This window comes from Bos mutus, chromosome 16 (assembly GCF_027580195.1).
Source record: "Bos mutus isolate GX-2022 chromosome 16, NWIPB_WYAK_1.1, whole genome shotgun sequence".
Lineage (NCBI taxonomy): Eukaryota > Metazoa > Chordata > Mammalia > Artiodactyla > Bovidae > Bos > Bos mutus.
In genome coordinates, this window is record NC_091632.1 from 59,577,570 (window position 1) to 59,595,076 (window position 17,507).

The 17,507-nt window shown below is 45.8% G+C and overlaps 1 protein-coding gene across 8 annotated transcripts in view; it reads right to left on the bottom strand.

The window, feature by feature from the left end:
- Nucleotides 1-8,740: 8,740 nt before the first annotated feature.
- DISP1 (dispatched RND transporter family member 1) overlaps nt 8,741-17,507 on the bottom strand; it is a 227,440-nt gene continuing 218,673 nt past the window's right edge. For 3 of the 8 annotated variants that reach the window (XM_070385469.1, XM_070385471.1, XM_070385470.1), the window contains one exon: nt 8,741-15,568. In XM_070385469.1, coding sequence (XP_070241570.1) covers nt 11,957-15,568 — 3,612 coding nt within the window. In that variant the 3' untranslated portion in view covers nt 8,741-11,956. The remainder of the gene's footprint in view (nt 15,569-17,507) is intronic. The other 5 variants (XM_070385465.1, XM_070385467.1, XM_070385466.1 and 2 more) reach the window with 3 other exon arrangements.

Here is a 17,507-nt window from a genome sequence, read left to right on the forward strand (position 1 = left end):
TTCAGTCACCCAGTCATGTCCTGCTCTTTGTGACCCCATGGACTGCAGCACGCCAGGCCTCCCTGTCCCTCACTGTCTCCCAGAGTTTGCCCAAGTTCATATCCATTGCACTGGTGATGCCATCCAGCCATCTCATCCTCTGACACCCTCTTCTCCTTCTGCCCTCAATCTTTCCCAGCATCAGGGACTTTTCCAATGAGTCGGTTCTTTGCATCAGGTGGTCAAAGTACTGGGGCTTCAGCTTCAGCATCAGTTCTTCCATTGAGTATTCAGGGTTGATTTTCTTTAAGACTGACTGGTTTGATCTCCTCGCTGTCAAAGTGACTCTCAGGAGTCTTCTCTAGCACCACAGTTCGAAGGCATCAATTCTTTGGCATTATGCCTTTTTTATGTTCCAGCTTTCACAACTGTACATGGCCACTGGGAAGACCATAGCCTTGAATATACAGCCCTTTGTCAGTGGAGTGATTCTGCTTTTCAACACACTGTCTGGGTTTGTCATTGCTTTCCTGCCAAGAAGCAATCATCTGATTTCATGGCTGCGGTCATCTTCCACGGTGATTTTAGAGCCCAAGAAGAGGAAATCTATCACTGCTTCCACCTTTTCCCCTTCTATTTGCCATAAAGTGATGGGACCAGATGCCACGATCTTAGATTTTTTAATACTGAGTTTTAAGCCAGCTTTTTCACTCTCCTCCTTCACTCTCATCGAGATTCTTTAGTTCCTCTTCACTTTCTGCTTTAGAGCGGTATCATCTGCATATTTGAGGTTGTTGACATTTCGGATGAAGACACTGAGACTCAGAGAATTAGTGTCCATGCTCACAAGTCCATCTAGCCTCCCCCGCTCAGGCTGAGTGACCACAATCCGGCCTCCCCACCCCAGCCCTCCACCATCAAGCCTGCATCACAGTCCTTCAGCACTCATTCATCTGTTCGGTTAGATTTGCAGAGAAGAATGCAAACCAAGTGATGGAGGGAAAGGAGAAAGAAGAGGGTGACAGAGAAGGCTGAGACCTGGGGAGAAAGGCAGGAGGGGGAGGGGCAGAGGGGATAGCAGTTGAGTCAGCTGGACAACTCACGCCCCTCAGGGCCTCTCTCTCGACCTGCGACCTGCGATCTGCGGAAACCCAGCCTCTGAGAGGCCACTTCTCACTGAGCTGCTCTGGTGATGCTTGTTTTTATGCAAGTTTAAGAACCAGTGATGCCTGGGCTGGATTGTCCACTGTGGCAGCTGCTAGCCATTTGGGAGGAATTAAATTAAAATTCAACATTCAGCTCCTCAATCACCCGAGCCGTGTTTTAAGTGATCACTTGGCACCTGGGACTGGTGGTTATTGGGCCTCACTGTCCCTTTGAGAGGTTGGTTTCCAGCTCTGCCCTGTTGCCCAGATACAGAAGAGGTTCATGTCCCCTCCTCAGGGATTCTGTGCCAGGTGGTCCTTCCTGCATTCTCAGAGGGTCCCCCCTTGCAGACTTGGTGGAGGTCTGTGCGTATCTCACGGGGACCAGTGACACCGGCCGACTCCCAGCTGGTATCTCCAGCTCCACTCGGGCTCCAGCCCAGACCTGCATTCCTGGTCACCAAGTGGCCACCATGTCCCCTTAGGCTCTGTCCTCCAGGGTCTTAGCAGAAGAGGGACCAAGTGCCTTGGGACACGTGGTCCCCCATTCATGTCTGTGCCCTCATAGTCAAGCCATCGCTTCTGAATGATGAGAGAACAAGGCCGTGGGTGCCCTAGAGGGTGTCCCTTTGGGGCCAAGGTGACACACAGCCCGGGGAGGCCAGAGGCGCTATTCCCACTCAGCACCCAGACCCAGGCAGGTGAAGCGATGGGCTTCAGGTGTCACTAGTGAGGGGTGGGGGCCGGACTTGCATCCCCGCAGCCAAGGCTCTCGGGCCCTTGGACTTGCCCTGCTCTGTCCCTTCACGCCTGGCCTGGGAGTGTCCTGGCCTTCAGTTCACAGGACATAGCCTGTGTCCCGGCCCTTCCTCTTGTGGTCTGGAAAAGATGCCGAGCAAGGCCCATCTCACCGATCAATGTCAGGATATCCCTTCTTTTCAGTTAAAAAGAAATACTGTGCTCAGGAATTTCCAGGGCTGGACGGCCTCCTGTTTATTCCTCTCAACCTGCTTTAGCCACAGATAAGGAAGAGCAGCCCATTCTCTGCCCGCGCCCTGCATGCTTCCTGCCTGACTGCAGGCAGCCACTTCCCAGTGGGCTTTTTCCCAAGGGGTGGGGTGGGTGCCACAAGACCTTCAGCATGAGAAGGCAGGGGACAGGGAGCCCAAGGGAAGTGACAGCAAGCAGGATGGTGGCAAGAAAGGGCCCAGCTGATCTGGCCCCAGGCACCCTGTAAGAATGAACACACGGGAAACCGCTTCACTTTCTGCAGAAGACAGGCCCTTTCTCCCCACCCAGGGCCCCCTCAGCCATGCACTTCATGGCAGCTCATATGAGAAACCAACCAACCCACTGGCCACCCAGTCAGTTGACACTGTAACAGAGAAGAACAAAGCTGGCTCCATACTGGATTTATTTTTTAGCTCTAATCTGGTGCTCTGTAGCCTGTGCTTAGTCATGGTGGCTCTGCATCTTTTGTATTAATAAAAGAATTTTGCCTATAGCCTGAAATATACAGGAAAGCCCATTCTCAAGGCTCTGACCTTTAAAGATATAACATGTTTCCATTCGTAAAGATAAAAAGTTGCAGAACAGAGAATAACAATCTTGATGGAGGTTTATAGGAATATTATGACAAGATCCACCTGAACAGCTGCAAGAAAAAAAGGATTCCTGTGCCAAGAAGTTTGCAACAACCAACCACACTCCCATCCTTTTAGTAAAAAGGAAGCCTAAGTTCTAACTTTGTCAACAAAGGTCCCTCTGGTCAAGGCTATGGTTTTTCCAGTGGTCATGTATGGATGTGAGAGTTGGACTATAAAGAAAGCTGAGTGCCAAAGAATTGATGCTTTTGAACTGTGGTGTTGGAGAAGACTCTTGAGAGTCCCTTGGACTGCAAGGAGATCCAACCAGTCCATCCTGAAGGAGATCAGCCCTGGGTGTTCATTGGAAGGACTGATGCTGAAGCTGAAACTCCAATTCTTTGGCCACCTGACGCAAAGAGCTGACTCATTTGAAAAGACCCTGATGCTGGGAAAGATTGAGGGCAGGAGGAGAAGGGGACGACAGAGTATAAGATGGTTGGATGGCATCACTGACTCAATGGACATGGGTTTGGGTGGACTCCAGGAGTTGATGATGGACAGGGAGGCCCGGCATGCTGTGGTTCATGGGGTCACAAAGAGTCGGACACAACTGAGCGACTGAACTGAACTGAACTGAAATTCTAACTTGAATAAGATGGTTCTTTAGGACTCTAGTCCACTATCTTCTTGGTCTGCTGGCTTTCCAAATAAAGTGACTGTTCCTTACCCCAACAACTTGAGTCTCAACTTATTGGCTTATGGTGCAGCTCACAGTACAGGCTTGGACTCGGTAATGATACCAGGCAGACCTGGCCAGGCAATGGTCTACCTGGCTGGTGCCTCCTGGGTGCAGCAGAGACAGATCCCTGGTGCTCCAATAGGGCACTGCAGTTCTCTGCCTTTTCCTGCCAGCCCAGTGTCTGCACCTTAGGGAAGCTGGTGACCCCAGTCTTTGCTTTCTGAATGTGGTGAAGAGAGAGCTCACACACTGTTGGCTCAAAAGATCTACCCCGTTTCTTGTCCTCCAGAGCTTCCGCTGTTCACATTCTTTTTCAGATGGGTAAACTTCATGGGGAAGTTGCTGGGGGAATTAGGCATAGCCCTGCAGCTACCTATTTGGATGGAGTTGTTTCCACTATTAGCATTTGCTAGAGAAGTGGATGTTTCAGAGGTTATGAGGGCCAAACATTATTATTAGAATATTGAGCATACTTGTAAATAAATAAAATAATCAATGGCTTCTGGGTACAGCTTAAAACACCAGGGTAAATCCTAAACATGATTGGAGCTCACTGACCTCTGGGATGTGAAGACCAGTGTTGGCAGAGAGGCCAGTGCTCCTCATGTTTATTTCATTTCTTGCTCATTCCCTGTATGAAGCTGAGACTGATAAGATTGTAAGAAACCTCTTTCTCTCTCCTTAGAATTCACATGTTATTGATCAGGGTTCGAAGTTGCAGACAACAGAATCTACTCTAGTAGTCTACAAGTGATATTTTTACCAGGTCACTCATTTTATACTTGCAATCCTATGACGTAGGTATCATCAGCTTTATAGATGGGGAAGCTGAGGTATTAGACAGTGGCTGGCTTCACTCTTCAACCTAAGTCTTTGGATTTTAAACTCCAAATCCCTTGGGATGTTTTAAGGCCTTGTTGCTTCACACCAGGATGACTCTAAAATGATTGAGGCTACTTAAATCCTAGTTTCAACATTTTTCATATCTCCCACTTAAAAAAAAAGTCTTATTTGTGCAGTTGTTTGTAAATTCCTTTCTCTTGGAGGGCATCCATTTTGCTTTTTAAGGATGGTAGCTATCTTGAAAGCAGAGGTTCTTCATCATTAGAGGCCCGCCACTGTGTCCCAAACAGAGTGGACTTTGGGTGAAGTTTTGTTACTTCAGCACAGCAAGGTGCTGAAGAGTGCCTGCTCTTAAGAGCTTAGACTAGTGAGAGAGGCAGATAACCAGACAATGAAAACAGTAGGTGATGGATGCTGGTGGTGAACCTTGGTGTCAGACAGACTCCCTACTCTAACAGAAATGTGGAATTTGAGCAAGTAAGGTTACCTGTAGTCCTCTTCAGAATGGCCCAAACTGCTTAAAAAGATTCATTAGGCTTTTTAAGACCCACATAATGAAATCAAAACACAGAGAAAATGAAACTTTCCCTCCATCTCTGAAGGGACTCAAGATGAGTTCCTCCAGCCCAGAGTGTTTTTAAAGAATCAACCCATAGATGAGAAAAATCACAGCTTTTGTTTCCAAGGCAGGATTTGTGCCAAAATTAGTTTTCTGAATCATAGTGATTTAGAGGAAGGATTGAATTTTGTCTCAAAATGGGCTTTTCTAACCTCTGCTTACTCTCTGGTAATGTGTAGATATTCACCAAAGTGCTGTATAATTTGTCATGATTGGCAGGGAAGTCATTCACTGAAGGAAATTTACTGCACCTGCCAGTCACAGCCCAGGGTCCTTTTCAGGGTAGAGCAAAGAAATTCAAGAAGGGACCTGTGAAAAAATTATTAAAACGATTCAAGATTATTCAGTGTCTATCTCTCCCACTTGATATATGTGACTCATAACACATACACTCTTCAGAACACTGAAGGTAAAGAGATCAAACTGCAGAAAAGAACAAACATCAGTGGACTTAAGTCTGAGTGAGGGTGTTGCCAGAGATTTGCGTGTTTCTCACAGCCTTTCCTCAGATCTCTGCAGGAAAGGAAATTTTGCCAGAGGGAGGATAAAGCTTGTGGCTTTACAGATCCCATCCTTTAAGGCTACATTGATTTAAGCACTTCCTTACTGCCAAAATGCAGAGAACTAGGTCACCCAGCAGATCAGAGAGTTTCCCAAGGTAGAACAATGGTTCTCACGGGAGTGCAGAGCATCCATCAAAGATCACATTTAAGACATTTAAAAATAGATATTATTTAATACTCTCAACTAGTATTGAAAACATCTGGTAAAGTTTTGCCTAGAGATGTTCCCACTAGACCTTTTTTTTTTTTTAAATCAATGAGATTTGTAAATGATCATGTTATATTGCAAAGGCAGTAACACTAGAGTAGTTTTTTAAACTCTTAGGGGTTTGTTTTCTTAAGCAGGATGAACAGGCTCTTTGTAATCTTGTTTAGATTATTGATGTACATAGAAAATCCTTTCCCCTTTAAATAGTGGAAATCTCAAGTCCAGTTCATTAATCAAAAACGTCCAACTAGACGCTTACTCCTTGGAAGAAAAGTTATGACCAACCTAGACAGCATATTAAAAAGCAGAGACATTACTTTGCCAACAAAGGTCCGTCTAGTCAAGGCTATGGTTTTTCCAGTGGTCATGTATGGATGTGAGAGTTGGACTGTGAAGAAGGCTGAGCGCTGAAGAATTGATGCTTTTGAATTGTGGTGTTGGAGAAGACTCTTGAGTGTCCCTTGGACTGCAAGGAGATCCAACCAGTCCATTCTGAAGGAGATCAGCCCTGGGATTTCTTTGGAGGGAATGATGCTAAAGCTGAAACTCCAGTACTTTGGCCACCTCATGCAAAGAGCTGACTCATTGGAAAAGACTCTGATGCTGGGAGGGATTGGGGGCAGGAGGAAAAGGGGACGACAGAGGATGAGATGGCTGGATGGCATCACTGACTCGATGGACGTGAGTCTGGGTGAACTCCGGGAGTTGGTGATGGACAGGGAGGCCTGGCGTGCTGCGATTCATGGGGTCACAAAGAGTCAGACACGACCGAGCAACTGAACTGAGCTGAACTGAACTGAGTGGATAGAGGTTGAACAAATTTCACTCTTTTTGTTACTTTGTTGCAGGTTAAAACCAGCTCTTATAAGAGCTGGTTCCAAAGGAAAATACATCTTACTATAAAGAGTCTACCCTTCACTTTTAGGAAGGTGTAGATTACACTGCAGAGTTACATGGAAAAAATATGATTAGAAGGGTAAATGTCATAGTATAGCTATTCCAGTTGATCTGATGACATCAAATGTAACTCTAATTTCACTGCACTAGTCTCAGGGTCAGGGATACCACAGAGCTATTTATAATAAGCACAAGATCATGAAATTATCCAATTTTAGGTGTCAGGTGAGAAGAGTGGAGGGGTTGACCACCATTTCAAAGCTTTGCTTAAGACTCCTTAGAAGAGGGTATGTGCTTTACAGAGTTCCTATCAACAATTTAGGCTCAAAATTAAAAGTATATGGTTCCTCTCCTACACTGTTGGTGGGAATATAAATTGGTGCAGCCACTCTAGAGAACAGTAAGAGGTTCCTTAAAAAACTAAAAATAGAGCTATAGTATGATTGTGCAATCCCACTCCTGGGCATATATCTGTAGAAAAACTTGATCCAAAGGGATACATGCACCCCAGTGTTCATTGCAGCATTGTTTACAATGGCCAATACACGGAAGCAACTTGAATGTCCATTGACAGAGGAATGGATAAAGAAGATGTGGTACCTGTATACTTTGGAATATTACTCAGCCATTAAAAAGAAAGAAATGCCATTTGCACCAACATGGATGGACCTAGAGATTGTCATACCGAGTGAAGTAAGACAGACGGAGAAGGAGACATATTGATATGACTTCCCTTATATGTGGAATCTAAAAAGAAATTATACAAATGAACTTAGAAAATAGAGACTCACAGACTTAGAGAACAAACTTAAGGTTGCTGGGGGGAAGGGTGAGGAGAAGGGATAGTTAGGGAGTTTGGGATGGACATGTACACACTGCTATATTTAAATGGATAACCAACAAGGACCCACAGGGAACGCAGCTCAAAGCTATGTGGCAGCCTGAATGGAAGGGGGGTTTGAGGGAGAATGGGTCCGTGTACATGTATGGCTGAGTTCCTTCACTGTTCACCTCAAACAATCACAACATTGTTTGTTAATTGGCTATACCCCAATACAAAATAACAAGTTTAAAAAAAGGTATATGGTTCCCAAATTTTCCTGAAAGAAAACACTAGAGGAATATCCAGGCTTGGAGGGGCCATTCCTTATACTATGGTTTCTGAACTCGGAACATCACTGCTTTATTTCTTGCCCCGAACTTAACACAGCACTCTCATGCCTCAAATATTAGGATGTCAGACTTATGGGCAACAGATATCCATCAGGCTTTGCTGAGTTAGGAAATCGTGTCCTCGCTGCACTTGTGTTGTCAAGATCATGTTCTGACTGATGGATTAGGGGAGTTGACAGACACTCTGTTGATTTCGGTTACTTAATGAGTTGTTTTTAAGTGTGCATGCTGTGGTTTCTATAGCTGATGAAAAGAGAAATGACACTTTTTTCCCCATGAAAAATCCAAAATGAGGGCCCTTATAACATTGTTAAGAACAAAAGGCACAAGATTCTACTACTCAGCCATGAATATTCATTGCCTATCTTTTTTTGTATATATTTAATGCAAAGATAGGAAACCTCTTAGGGCACAAAATCAAACATTAATTAAAGTGGCTGTCTCACAAAAAACACTGTAGATTAATATAACAACTGGAGATAAACAAACTAAATGCTAGCAAACATTTTGGAAAGATCCACTAGGGTATTAAGGGTATTTGAACATGATAGTTCTTTCTGCATTAAAAAAAAATCCCCTCATGAGTCAACAAATTTCTCCTTTCATGGCCACGTCTGAATGTTATGAAGAAAACCCAATGGAATCTTCAGATTTTTTTTTTAACATAGGCTTAACTTTTTTTTCTAAAATGACTCTCCTCATTAAAAAGACGCAGCTGTTTTCAAAGTCATTGTTTCCTCATATTTCCTTCAGAATCTGTCCTAAACTGCTGGCAGAAAGATGGTTTCCATGTGAGACAATGTGAGTGAGGAACATTTCCTAATCTCCTGTAAGACCACATTTGTAAAACTACTCTTCAAATCACCCGTTGCAAAAGTTTTAACACTGGGAATGATTAAGGCTGGGGCATAGATTATCGTCATGAAATTTAATATAATAACAGCTTAGCAAAACTTCAAAGAACATTGTTTTAGGAGGATGTGCATTTTATAACAATGATACACAAATGACTATCCGCAGACAAGGCTGTGCAGTTTATTTCAAACAATATAACACTTCTCTGTGAAAAATTGTGTTCTTGGACTATTCCACTTTTCCATCAAGTAGGGATTTAAAACCCTGGAGAAGGAAATAACAACCCACTCTACTACTTTTGCCTGGGAAATCCCATGGACAGAGGAGCCTGGCGGGCTACAGTCCTTGGGGTTCAAGAGTTGGACATGACTTAGTGACTACACCACTATAAATGGGATTTAAAAAGTGACCTTGCAAGGAAGAAGTTAGGGACAAATTTGGTAACATGGAATCAAATCTCAGGTGTGTTCTGTTGTACAGGAGTGTAAGAACATCCTTTTCATAAGCAAATACCCTCCAAGTTATAAATATTTTTCACAGTAAAAGGACTCTTTCCCCCCTATGTATGAATTAGCCTCCTCTGTTCTGCAGTCCCTCTAGAAGAGGATGGTGGACAAAATGTCTTTGTGAAACGGAGCTACAAATAGTGTTCCTTTGCTGCCCAGAATGAGGAATAATTAAAAAGAAAACAACTTTCTAGTCCCAGCTAACAAATTCTCTAGAAAATTCTTGCATAAAAAATACAGTCAATTCACAGTTCACAGTCTGTAGATGAAATCAATGTGAAAAGGTTCTGACAGCATTCAAGGTTGAGGGTGATGAAACAGGGTGGGTGGTGTGGGAGGGAAGAGAGGCCCCTCCAGACCCCCGAAACCAGAGCAGGTGCTGGGGCAGATCAAGAGCAGTGCTGGACAGAGGCCCACGGGAAAAGACAAAGGACTTCGCTCCTCCTCCTAAGTCCCTTTCATTCCAGTTTTTAATTTCTACATGAAATAGCCCTTAGCTCACAGGAGTCTTGCAGGTTGGACTCTGGGTAAAGAAATTTGCTTCTCTTGTTGCCCTTTAATTCAATCTGTGTCCCTGCTCAGCATAAAAAATAGAAGCGCCTTCAGATCACTACATTTTCAGTGGCCAACTTTATATTTACACGTTTCAGAAGGAAAACAAAGGAGATGGTGCTGGGGATTGTGAGTCCTGTTTTTCAGTGTTCCCTTCTCTTCCTTGGATTTTTCTAAGGGAGGTTGAGTGCACTGGGTATGCACATATGATCCCAAATATCAGGGTCAGAAAGGAACAAGTGTGAAGGGGCAGCTTGGCAGCAGTACAGGAGAGAGACTTAGTGGGCTGAGGTTCCTCAAAGCTGCAGTGTGAGGCAGCTGTCAGGCCTGAGCCAGAAGTTATTTCCATCTCTAAGTGAGCTACCAGAAGCACCATCCTGTCTCCCTGGGGTTGGCCCTCCTTCCTGTGCTCTACTGGAGTCTGTTTGGATCTGGTATTTGGGCAAGGAGTTCAACAACTTTACTTATCCAGAGAGAGTAATTGCTCAATCACTTAAAACCTGGTCATGAGAAGAACAGTAGAGTGAACTGGGGATGTGAGTGGGAGGACAGGACTACTGTTTTCAAATCTCTTTAGGGATGCCATCTGGCAGAAAGATGAGAGCCATGTGTTTCCACTTCAGAGAACAGAATGAGAACCAAAGAGCGTAGAAAAACCATAGGACAACAGATTTGGGTTCAACCAAGGTAGTCAGGTGGGGCTTCCCAGGTGGTGCTAGTAATAAAGAACCCACCTGGCCAATGCAGGAGACCCAAGAGATGCAGGTCAATCCCTGGGTTGGGAAGATCCCCTGGAAAAAGGCACAGCAACCCACTCCAGGGTTCTTGCCTGGAGAATCCCAAGGACAGAGGAGCCCTCTGGACTACAGTTCATAGGGTCGCAAAGAGTCAGGCACGACTGAAGTGAGTGAGCACACATGCAAGGTAGTAAGGAAGTAAGTTTCTTGTCACTGAAGTATTCAAGCAAAAGCTGGAAAGCTGCTTCACAGAAAGGTGGTGTGGTGCAGGTGGAGTGGAGTCAATGAACCGCAAGACCCTTTCCAACTCTTGACAGCCTTTTCAGGTCCTGAATAACATGCAGATCTAAGATGGAAAACCATTCTGAGAAAATAACAGAATTTTTGGAAAGAACATTGTACTTGGAAATATTCCCTCCAGTTTTCTTCAGAGGATCAAACTGGAGGCAGAATCCAGAAGGAAGAACGCAGTGGAAGGCTCCCTGCCTGGGACAGGAATGCGTACTGTGTCAGATGACAGCCTGAAAGGAGGCTCTGTCATCTGAAGAATTACCCAGAAAGCGTGCTCCGACAGCTCAAGGACTGATCTAACACAAGATACAGAAGTGTCAGTTAAGACGCTGCCTGCAGGTTCAGCATTTCTAGGTGTTAGTTGCACAATAAAATCATCCATGCATATCCCAAGACACCTTAGCCCAGGAGAACGCAGCCCTCTGAACACATCCCCTGGGGGCTGGGCAGAGATTGAAACAAACCTGCATAGAACAAGTTCTTCTCTGACTGCTTCATCTGATCTGGGGCTCTCTTGGTCAAGATGAAACTTATCACTTCAGGGGATCACCTCTCTACATCTGTGCTCTTCCTTCTGTGGCCCTAACATCACTGTCGCCAGACCCAAGTTGATGCCCATGACTCCTGAGTGAACAGGTGTAACCATGGAATGACTGTACATTTTGGCTAATGTGGAAAGACACCAGTTTGGATATAAATGGTTCATCGGCTTTATGGACAGTCTACCCATGTGGACAGGTGGAAGGCACTATTTAAATGCTTGGCAGTTCATTTCTGAATGAGGTCTCATCAAAATTAGAAATTTTAAAGTTGTTTAGTTCCTGGATCCTAACTGAAGTAGCTTTCTTAAAAATCAGTATTTATCTTAAGTCATCAAAAGCCCTAACTACTGACAACCAAAGGCACCAGAATAAGGGTTATCAGGTAAATACAACTGCCAGGGAGAAAGGAAAGTTCTAGGTAATTCAGACCCTAAATCTTTGACTCACTGCCATAAGAGGGTAGAGAAAGAGGCAATAACTGTTCAAGTTGAGTATAAATGTCAAAAAACAACTGTGCTTTTTGAAAATATAAAACCCCAAACAGCTAACCCTCTTAACACTCATTAGATACGTGAGTTTGTTGATTGTTCATATGGAATCTTCATGATTTTTAACAAAGTGAAACTTGCTTGTTCCTGTATTTTGGGACTGTTTCTAAACTTCCAGATTTTTACTTCTATTTCAAAGGAAGGACTGAGGCACTGGTTTAATACTATATTTATTAAAGTGTTTTTATTAACAAACTTTCGCCAGAAAGTTCCGAGGGTGTTAATACAGCAGGCACGTTGGCTTCAATGTTTGGTATTTGACAGTCCACAGAACTGCACTTAACTCTCACAATTCTGCCACAGCTCTGCGGATTGTTTGGGCAGGACCTATAACCTGCCTCCCCTATTAAATGGTTAAATAGAAATTTGGGTTCATTCTGATTTAAATGTTCTGAGCTCACAATGACATCAGTCTGTGATGGGCTCGGCTCCACCTGCCTTTCTGCCTTGTTGGTCTGACTCACTGAAATGGAGTCCTTGGCGGTGGCCCCGCCACTGCCCTCTGTGGTCCCAAGGTCTCTGTTTTTACAGAGTCCCCTTGGGTGAGTCTCAGGACCACAGCAGGCTTTGTGTAAGGCTCCAGCGCTTCTGCAGACCAACGATGATGGCTCTACCGTCTTTGGAAGATGCTCTTCGAGGCTCTGAAGACTGTGTACACTGGTCTTAGTGATTTTTTCTTGGGCCTGAATGTGCTGCACTGGGTGGAGGAAGAAACTCCTGGGCAGAGCATTCTGGGCTCCAGGCGGTTTTGCCCTGCACTGTAGGCCAGGACAGGGGTGGATGTGTGGGGCTGGATGCACGAAGCCCTCGGGGGCTTGGTGTGCTGCCTTCAGAGGCGCCAGGCTGTTCTGGACGTGCACAAAGCTGCCGGCAGTGGGAGCACACTGGCGGCACAAACAGTCGCCCATCTGCTGGCAAGAGGGCGGGCCATATTTCAAATGTTTGTAGGCATTTGGGCAGCTGCATCTCTGATTCAGAGAGAAGAAGTGACACATGGTGTGCTGTTCAAGAGAGGCCTGCAACAAGGCAGGGCTCGTTTCATTTTTGGTGCTTTTGTTAAGTTCACTGTTGTAAGCTGCGTGGACAGGCAGCCCTAAGTGCCTTGCCTGGCTGCTAAAAAATTCAGAGCAGATGTGGGTCTCGTCATAAGTGGTCTTCTCAGAGGCTGTGCAGCTGTGGGCTGCCAGAGGTTCCAATTCATAAAACTCGTGTTCCATTTCTGATGTCTGGCCCCTGGGATCTAAATGATAAGCATTCAGGGTGTGTGTCTTGCTTGGTCCCTTGTCACCAGGACTTGCAGACAAGGCGTGGGAGAAGGCACTGCACTGGAGTTTTTTAGGTAAAGGGATCTGACCGCAGGTCCCCTGCGGCCCAAGGCACCGGCACATGCATTGGAAAAAGAAGGTGGCAAAAGCCCAGCTAATACACATGATGAGCATCATGAAGGTGCCCAGCTGAGTGTAAGCCAGAACCGTAGAGGGCATCATCATGGCCCCCGCCACGAAGGTGGTCAGCGCAGCCATGGCGATGGCAGAGCCCATGCGACTCAGAGAGAAGATCACCTTCCCTTCTCGGTCAGCATCTGGGGCCAAGCGATAAGCCACCCCATAATGGACAGCAAAGTCTACAGATAGGCCCACAGCCACCGAAATGGTGACTGACTCCAAAACATTCAGCTCCCAGCCCAGCAGGACGAGAGAACCCACGGTGACAAATATAGTTCCGGCAATCGAAATGATGGCGTAAAGGCTTATGATGATGTTCCAAGTGGTCAGCAGCATCACGCTGAAGGCCACGGCCACGGACAGCCCCATGGCAATGAGGGTGCCATCGGAGAGGCTGTCCTGGAGGTCGTAGAACTCCAGATTGCTGACAAACCAGCCGTGGCTGAGGCCCTCAGGGGCAGAACTCAGCTCATTGGAAATCCATGAGTCCACCTCTTTATAAAACTGATGCATCTTTTCATAAGCCAGGGTGAAGAGGTAGGTACTCTGGAACTCTAACACAACTGCCCTGATGGTGTCATTGATGTCAAACCTCGGCCCTGGGGTCTTGCTATCTAAGTGGTAGCCTGTGCTCCTCTCCAGCTCCATGATGGCTCTCTTGATGCACAGTTCGAAAATCTCCTGCTTGTAGGGGAAGCTCCAGTGGCTGCAGCATGGGTACAGGGCAGGCTCATCGCAGTCCTGGTTTTCCATCCACTGCTTAAAGGTCTCGATGAAGCAGCTGGTGAAGTCCTGTTCGTCGGTCTGGTAAAAGAAGGTCTGATTTCTCAGTTTTTGACAGAAGTGCAAAATCCAGACCTGCGAAGCCGGACTGGCGATGTTGAAGGCGCTGTCCAAGGTCAGCTTCCCTTTGCTCTTAGGGTTTAGGGGGTTGCCGTTGTCCTCTGGGGATACACCCCAGATGACCGTGATGGGCATGTGGAGCTCCTCTCCGTGGTGGACGCGCTCGAACATGAACAGCTTTTTGTACTCGGCGTCGTAACGTTCGAAAGGATGGGACGACCTAAACACCTGAAACTCGGACAGCTCCAAGGAGGGCAGCTTCATCTTTGGGTTTATGCAGACGATGTAGGCCCCGCCCACCGTTAAGGCCAGGAACCAGAATAGCCAGAGGTAGCGAAACTTAATAACAATGCACGGCAGGACTTTTTCAAAAAAAATTCGAGATGCTTCTGAAATGGCAAAAAGGACTTTGTGGCACTTCTGACAGGCCACCGTCCAGCAGCTTTTGTTGTCGTAAATCTGCTGCTGGGGCTTCTTGAAACAGCTGAAGATATTAAGCAGGTACCGCTCGTGCAGGACAACCACCGCCGGAAGCCACGTGACCATCAGCACGTAATTGACGAGGATGGCTGTCCCCGCATAAACCCCGAAGCATCTGATGGCTGTGATGTTGCTCACGTAGTTGGCGTAAAAGGCAGCTGCCGTGGTAAAACTGGTGACGAACATGGACAGGGCAGCGTGCTGCAGAGTGATGCTCACTGTCTCTGATGTTTCCGCATGAGGCTTGTCAAATTTGGTGTAGTTCCAGACGTCACATAGGACAAAAGCATCGTCTGCTCCAATGCCCACCAGAATAATGAGCGCGGTGAGGTTCATAAAAGGGAAAAATTCAAAGTTAAACACCACGCGGTAGAGAAAATAGGACACGATCAAAGAACTGATGATGGCAAACATCGTCATCAGGGTGATGAACATGGACCTGGTGTAGATGCACATGACTAAAAGGACGATCACCATGGCGATGGCGGGATACACCGTATCCATCAGAAGATAATCCTGAAACAAGCTGTGCTTGATACCAAACTCAATGCCGGTGACAGTGGTGACGCCGTCGGATGCGTTCCAGTTTTCGAAGTTGTCCAGGTAGATGTTCATCATGCTCTCGCCTTTCTCGGTGGGCGAAAAGAGCATGCTGTACTTCAGAGCGGGTGTGTAATCGGCTGTCTTCGGGGCCATGAAGTCCTTGTCCACCAAGTAGTGGAGGATCTGGTACACGGCGTTGTACTTGGTGCATTTCCGCGGCACATTGGTGCACTTGAGCTGGTCCTTCCTCCGGGCCGCCATGTCCCAGCAGTCTGGCTCCAGGGTGCCGTTCTGGTAGTGTTTGGCGCAGGTCCGGAGAAGCTTCAAGGTATGAGAGACGTCGCGCTCCACGATTTTCTGGCAGGATGATCTGTTGTTCAGAATAGCGATGTAGTTCCCCAGCGTCCAGCTGGGGCAGCAGGAAGCAGCCGTGGTCCTCTGGCAGAGATCGCCAAACTGCGGGTGCGATCGGATCTGCGGAGACAGAGACAGGCGGAAGGACTGCCGTTTAAAATCGGTTCATGCAAAGGTCTGAAGGACGGCGGCCTTGAGGGGCAGGAAAGTTACCGGAGTTACAGAATCATCCTCTGGACGTGTCAGTTTGACTACAAGGTGAGACTCCCTCCCCCACCCCACCCCACCCCACCCCTGTCCCCAGTCTGCTTTCTCCGGATACAGAAGGCTTTGTTGTTCCGTTGCTCAGTCTGACTCTTGGTGACCCCATGGACTGCAGCACATCAGACTTTCCTGCTAGGTCACTTCATTTTGAACAGTAAACTACTATTTGGGGATGACATCCAAGTGTGAAACAATTTCAATCAATGCCAGTTTGGTTTCAAAAAGGAGATAAAATTAACACCTCTTTGGTAAACAAGCCCTTTCAAAGTCACTTTAAAAAGCAATTAAATGGATAGGCTGTGAAGCATATGTATGAACACCTACTGGATTAATTAAGAGAACAATTGCCCAATTGATACATGAAATGAATTTGTGGCTTTACCTAAAATTTCTGGTGATCAGTATGAAATATTTGGTGACAGAGGTACTATATTTCCATCATCTTAGGTGGAGGCAAAGATGATATTCTCTAGAAAACTGTCAGTGAACCTCAAAAAGTGATCCTGATAATAATATCAGAAGCAGATGCTAAAGATACATGAAAAACCTGGCATAAAATGGTTTCCTGATACATAAGTAGAAAGGGGAAATGTTCCTAAATTAAAATGATATATGTATGATTTTAAATAAACATATACAGGTAATAAAATACTTAAGTGGGAATTTATTTCTTCCACAGCCTTCAAAGTTTATTCAAGTTGGCTAACCACCCCTCCCTCTTTGGGGAACTTTCTGTTTGGTAAACAGAGGTCTGCTGCATATTAGTAAGTAACAATTCTGGATTTAATGTGGACAGTATTTCATTTGCAACACTATTCTTGGAGAAGGCTTTTCTTCTTATGGCTGTTCTTATAGAAAATTGAAATCTGTTCCAATGCCAAAGGTGGCATTGGTAAGGTTAGAGTGAAGCCTGCACAATCCTATTGCTTTAAAAACTACAAAGTACATGAATGGCCCCTCTACCCTGAGGCTGAGAGTAAGAAATACCCTCCTGCTCTAGAGCCTGTCCAGAGACTTCTCTGGAAGCGCCAGGGCTAAAGACGACCCACCCCTATCACTTTCCTCATCTCTACCTACCAAAGGTTGTTCCAGGGAAGAAACTCCAAAGTTCAAGAAGGGCTTCAGTATTTTTTTTCTAATGAGAGTAAAACCACCCTTTCCCTTTTTTTTAAAGTGTGTGTGTGCGTGCTCAGTCATATCCGACTCTCTGCGACCCCATGGACTGTAACCCACCAGGCTCCTCTGTCCTTGGGATTTTCCTGGTAAGAATACTGGAGTGGGTTGCCATTTTATCAATCATGTGCTAAAATATTTTCTCAAAGTAGAGACGTTGGGACAAGTCATCTTTAGAACTCAGACTTATCCAAGAACTAAGTTACTTGTAACTCACTAAGCCCTGGCGATCAGCATACTTTACTGGGACTTATCCTGTAAGGGGCAAAGTGTAGATGAAAGGAGATTGGCCACATACTGGGAACTGCTGAAGTTCTCCGACCTGCACGTAGGGATTCATTCTACTATTCTACTTTTGCATCTGTTTGATAATTTCCATAATAAAAAGTGTGTGTGTGTGTTTTTTAAAGATACTCTATAATGTATAGTGAAGTCGCTCAGTCGTGTCCGACTCTTTGCCACCCCATGGACTGTAGCCTACTAGGCTCCTCTGTCCATGGGATTTTCCAGGCAATAGTCCTGGAGTGGATTGCCATTTCCTTCTCCAGGGGATCTTCCCAACCCAGGGATGGAACCCTGGTCTCCCACATTGTAGACAGATGCTTTACTGTCTGAGCCACCA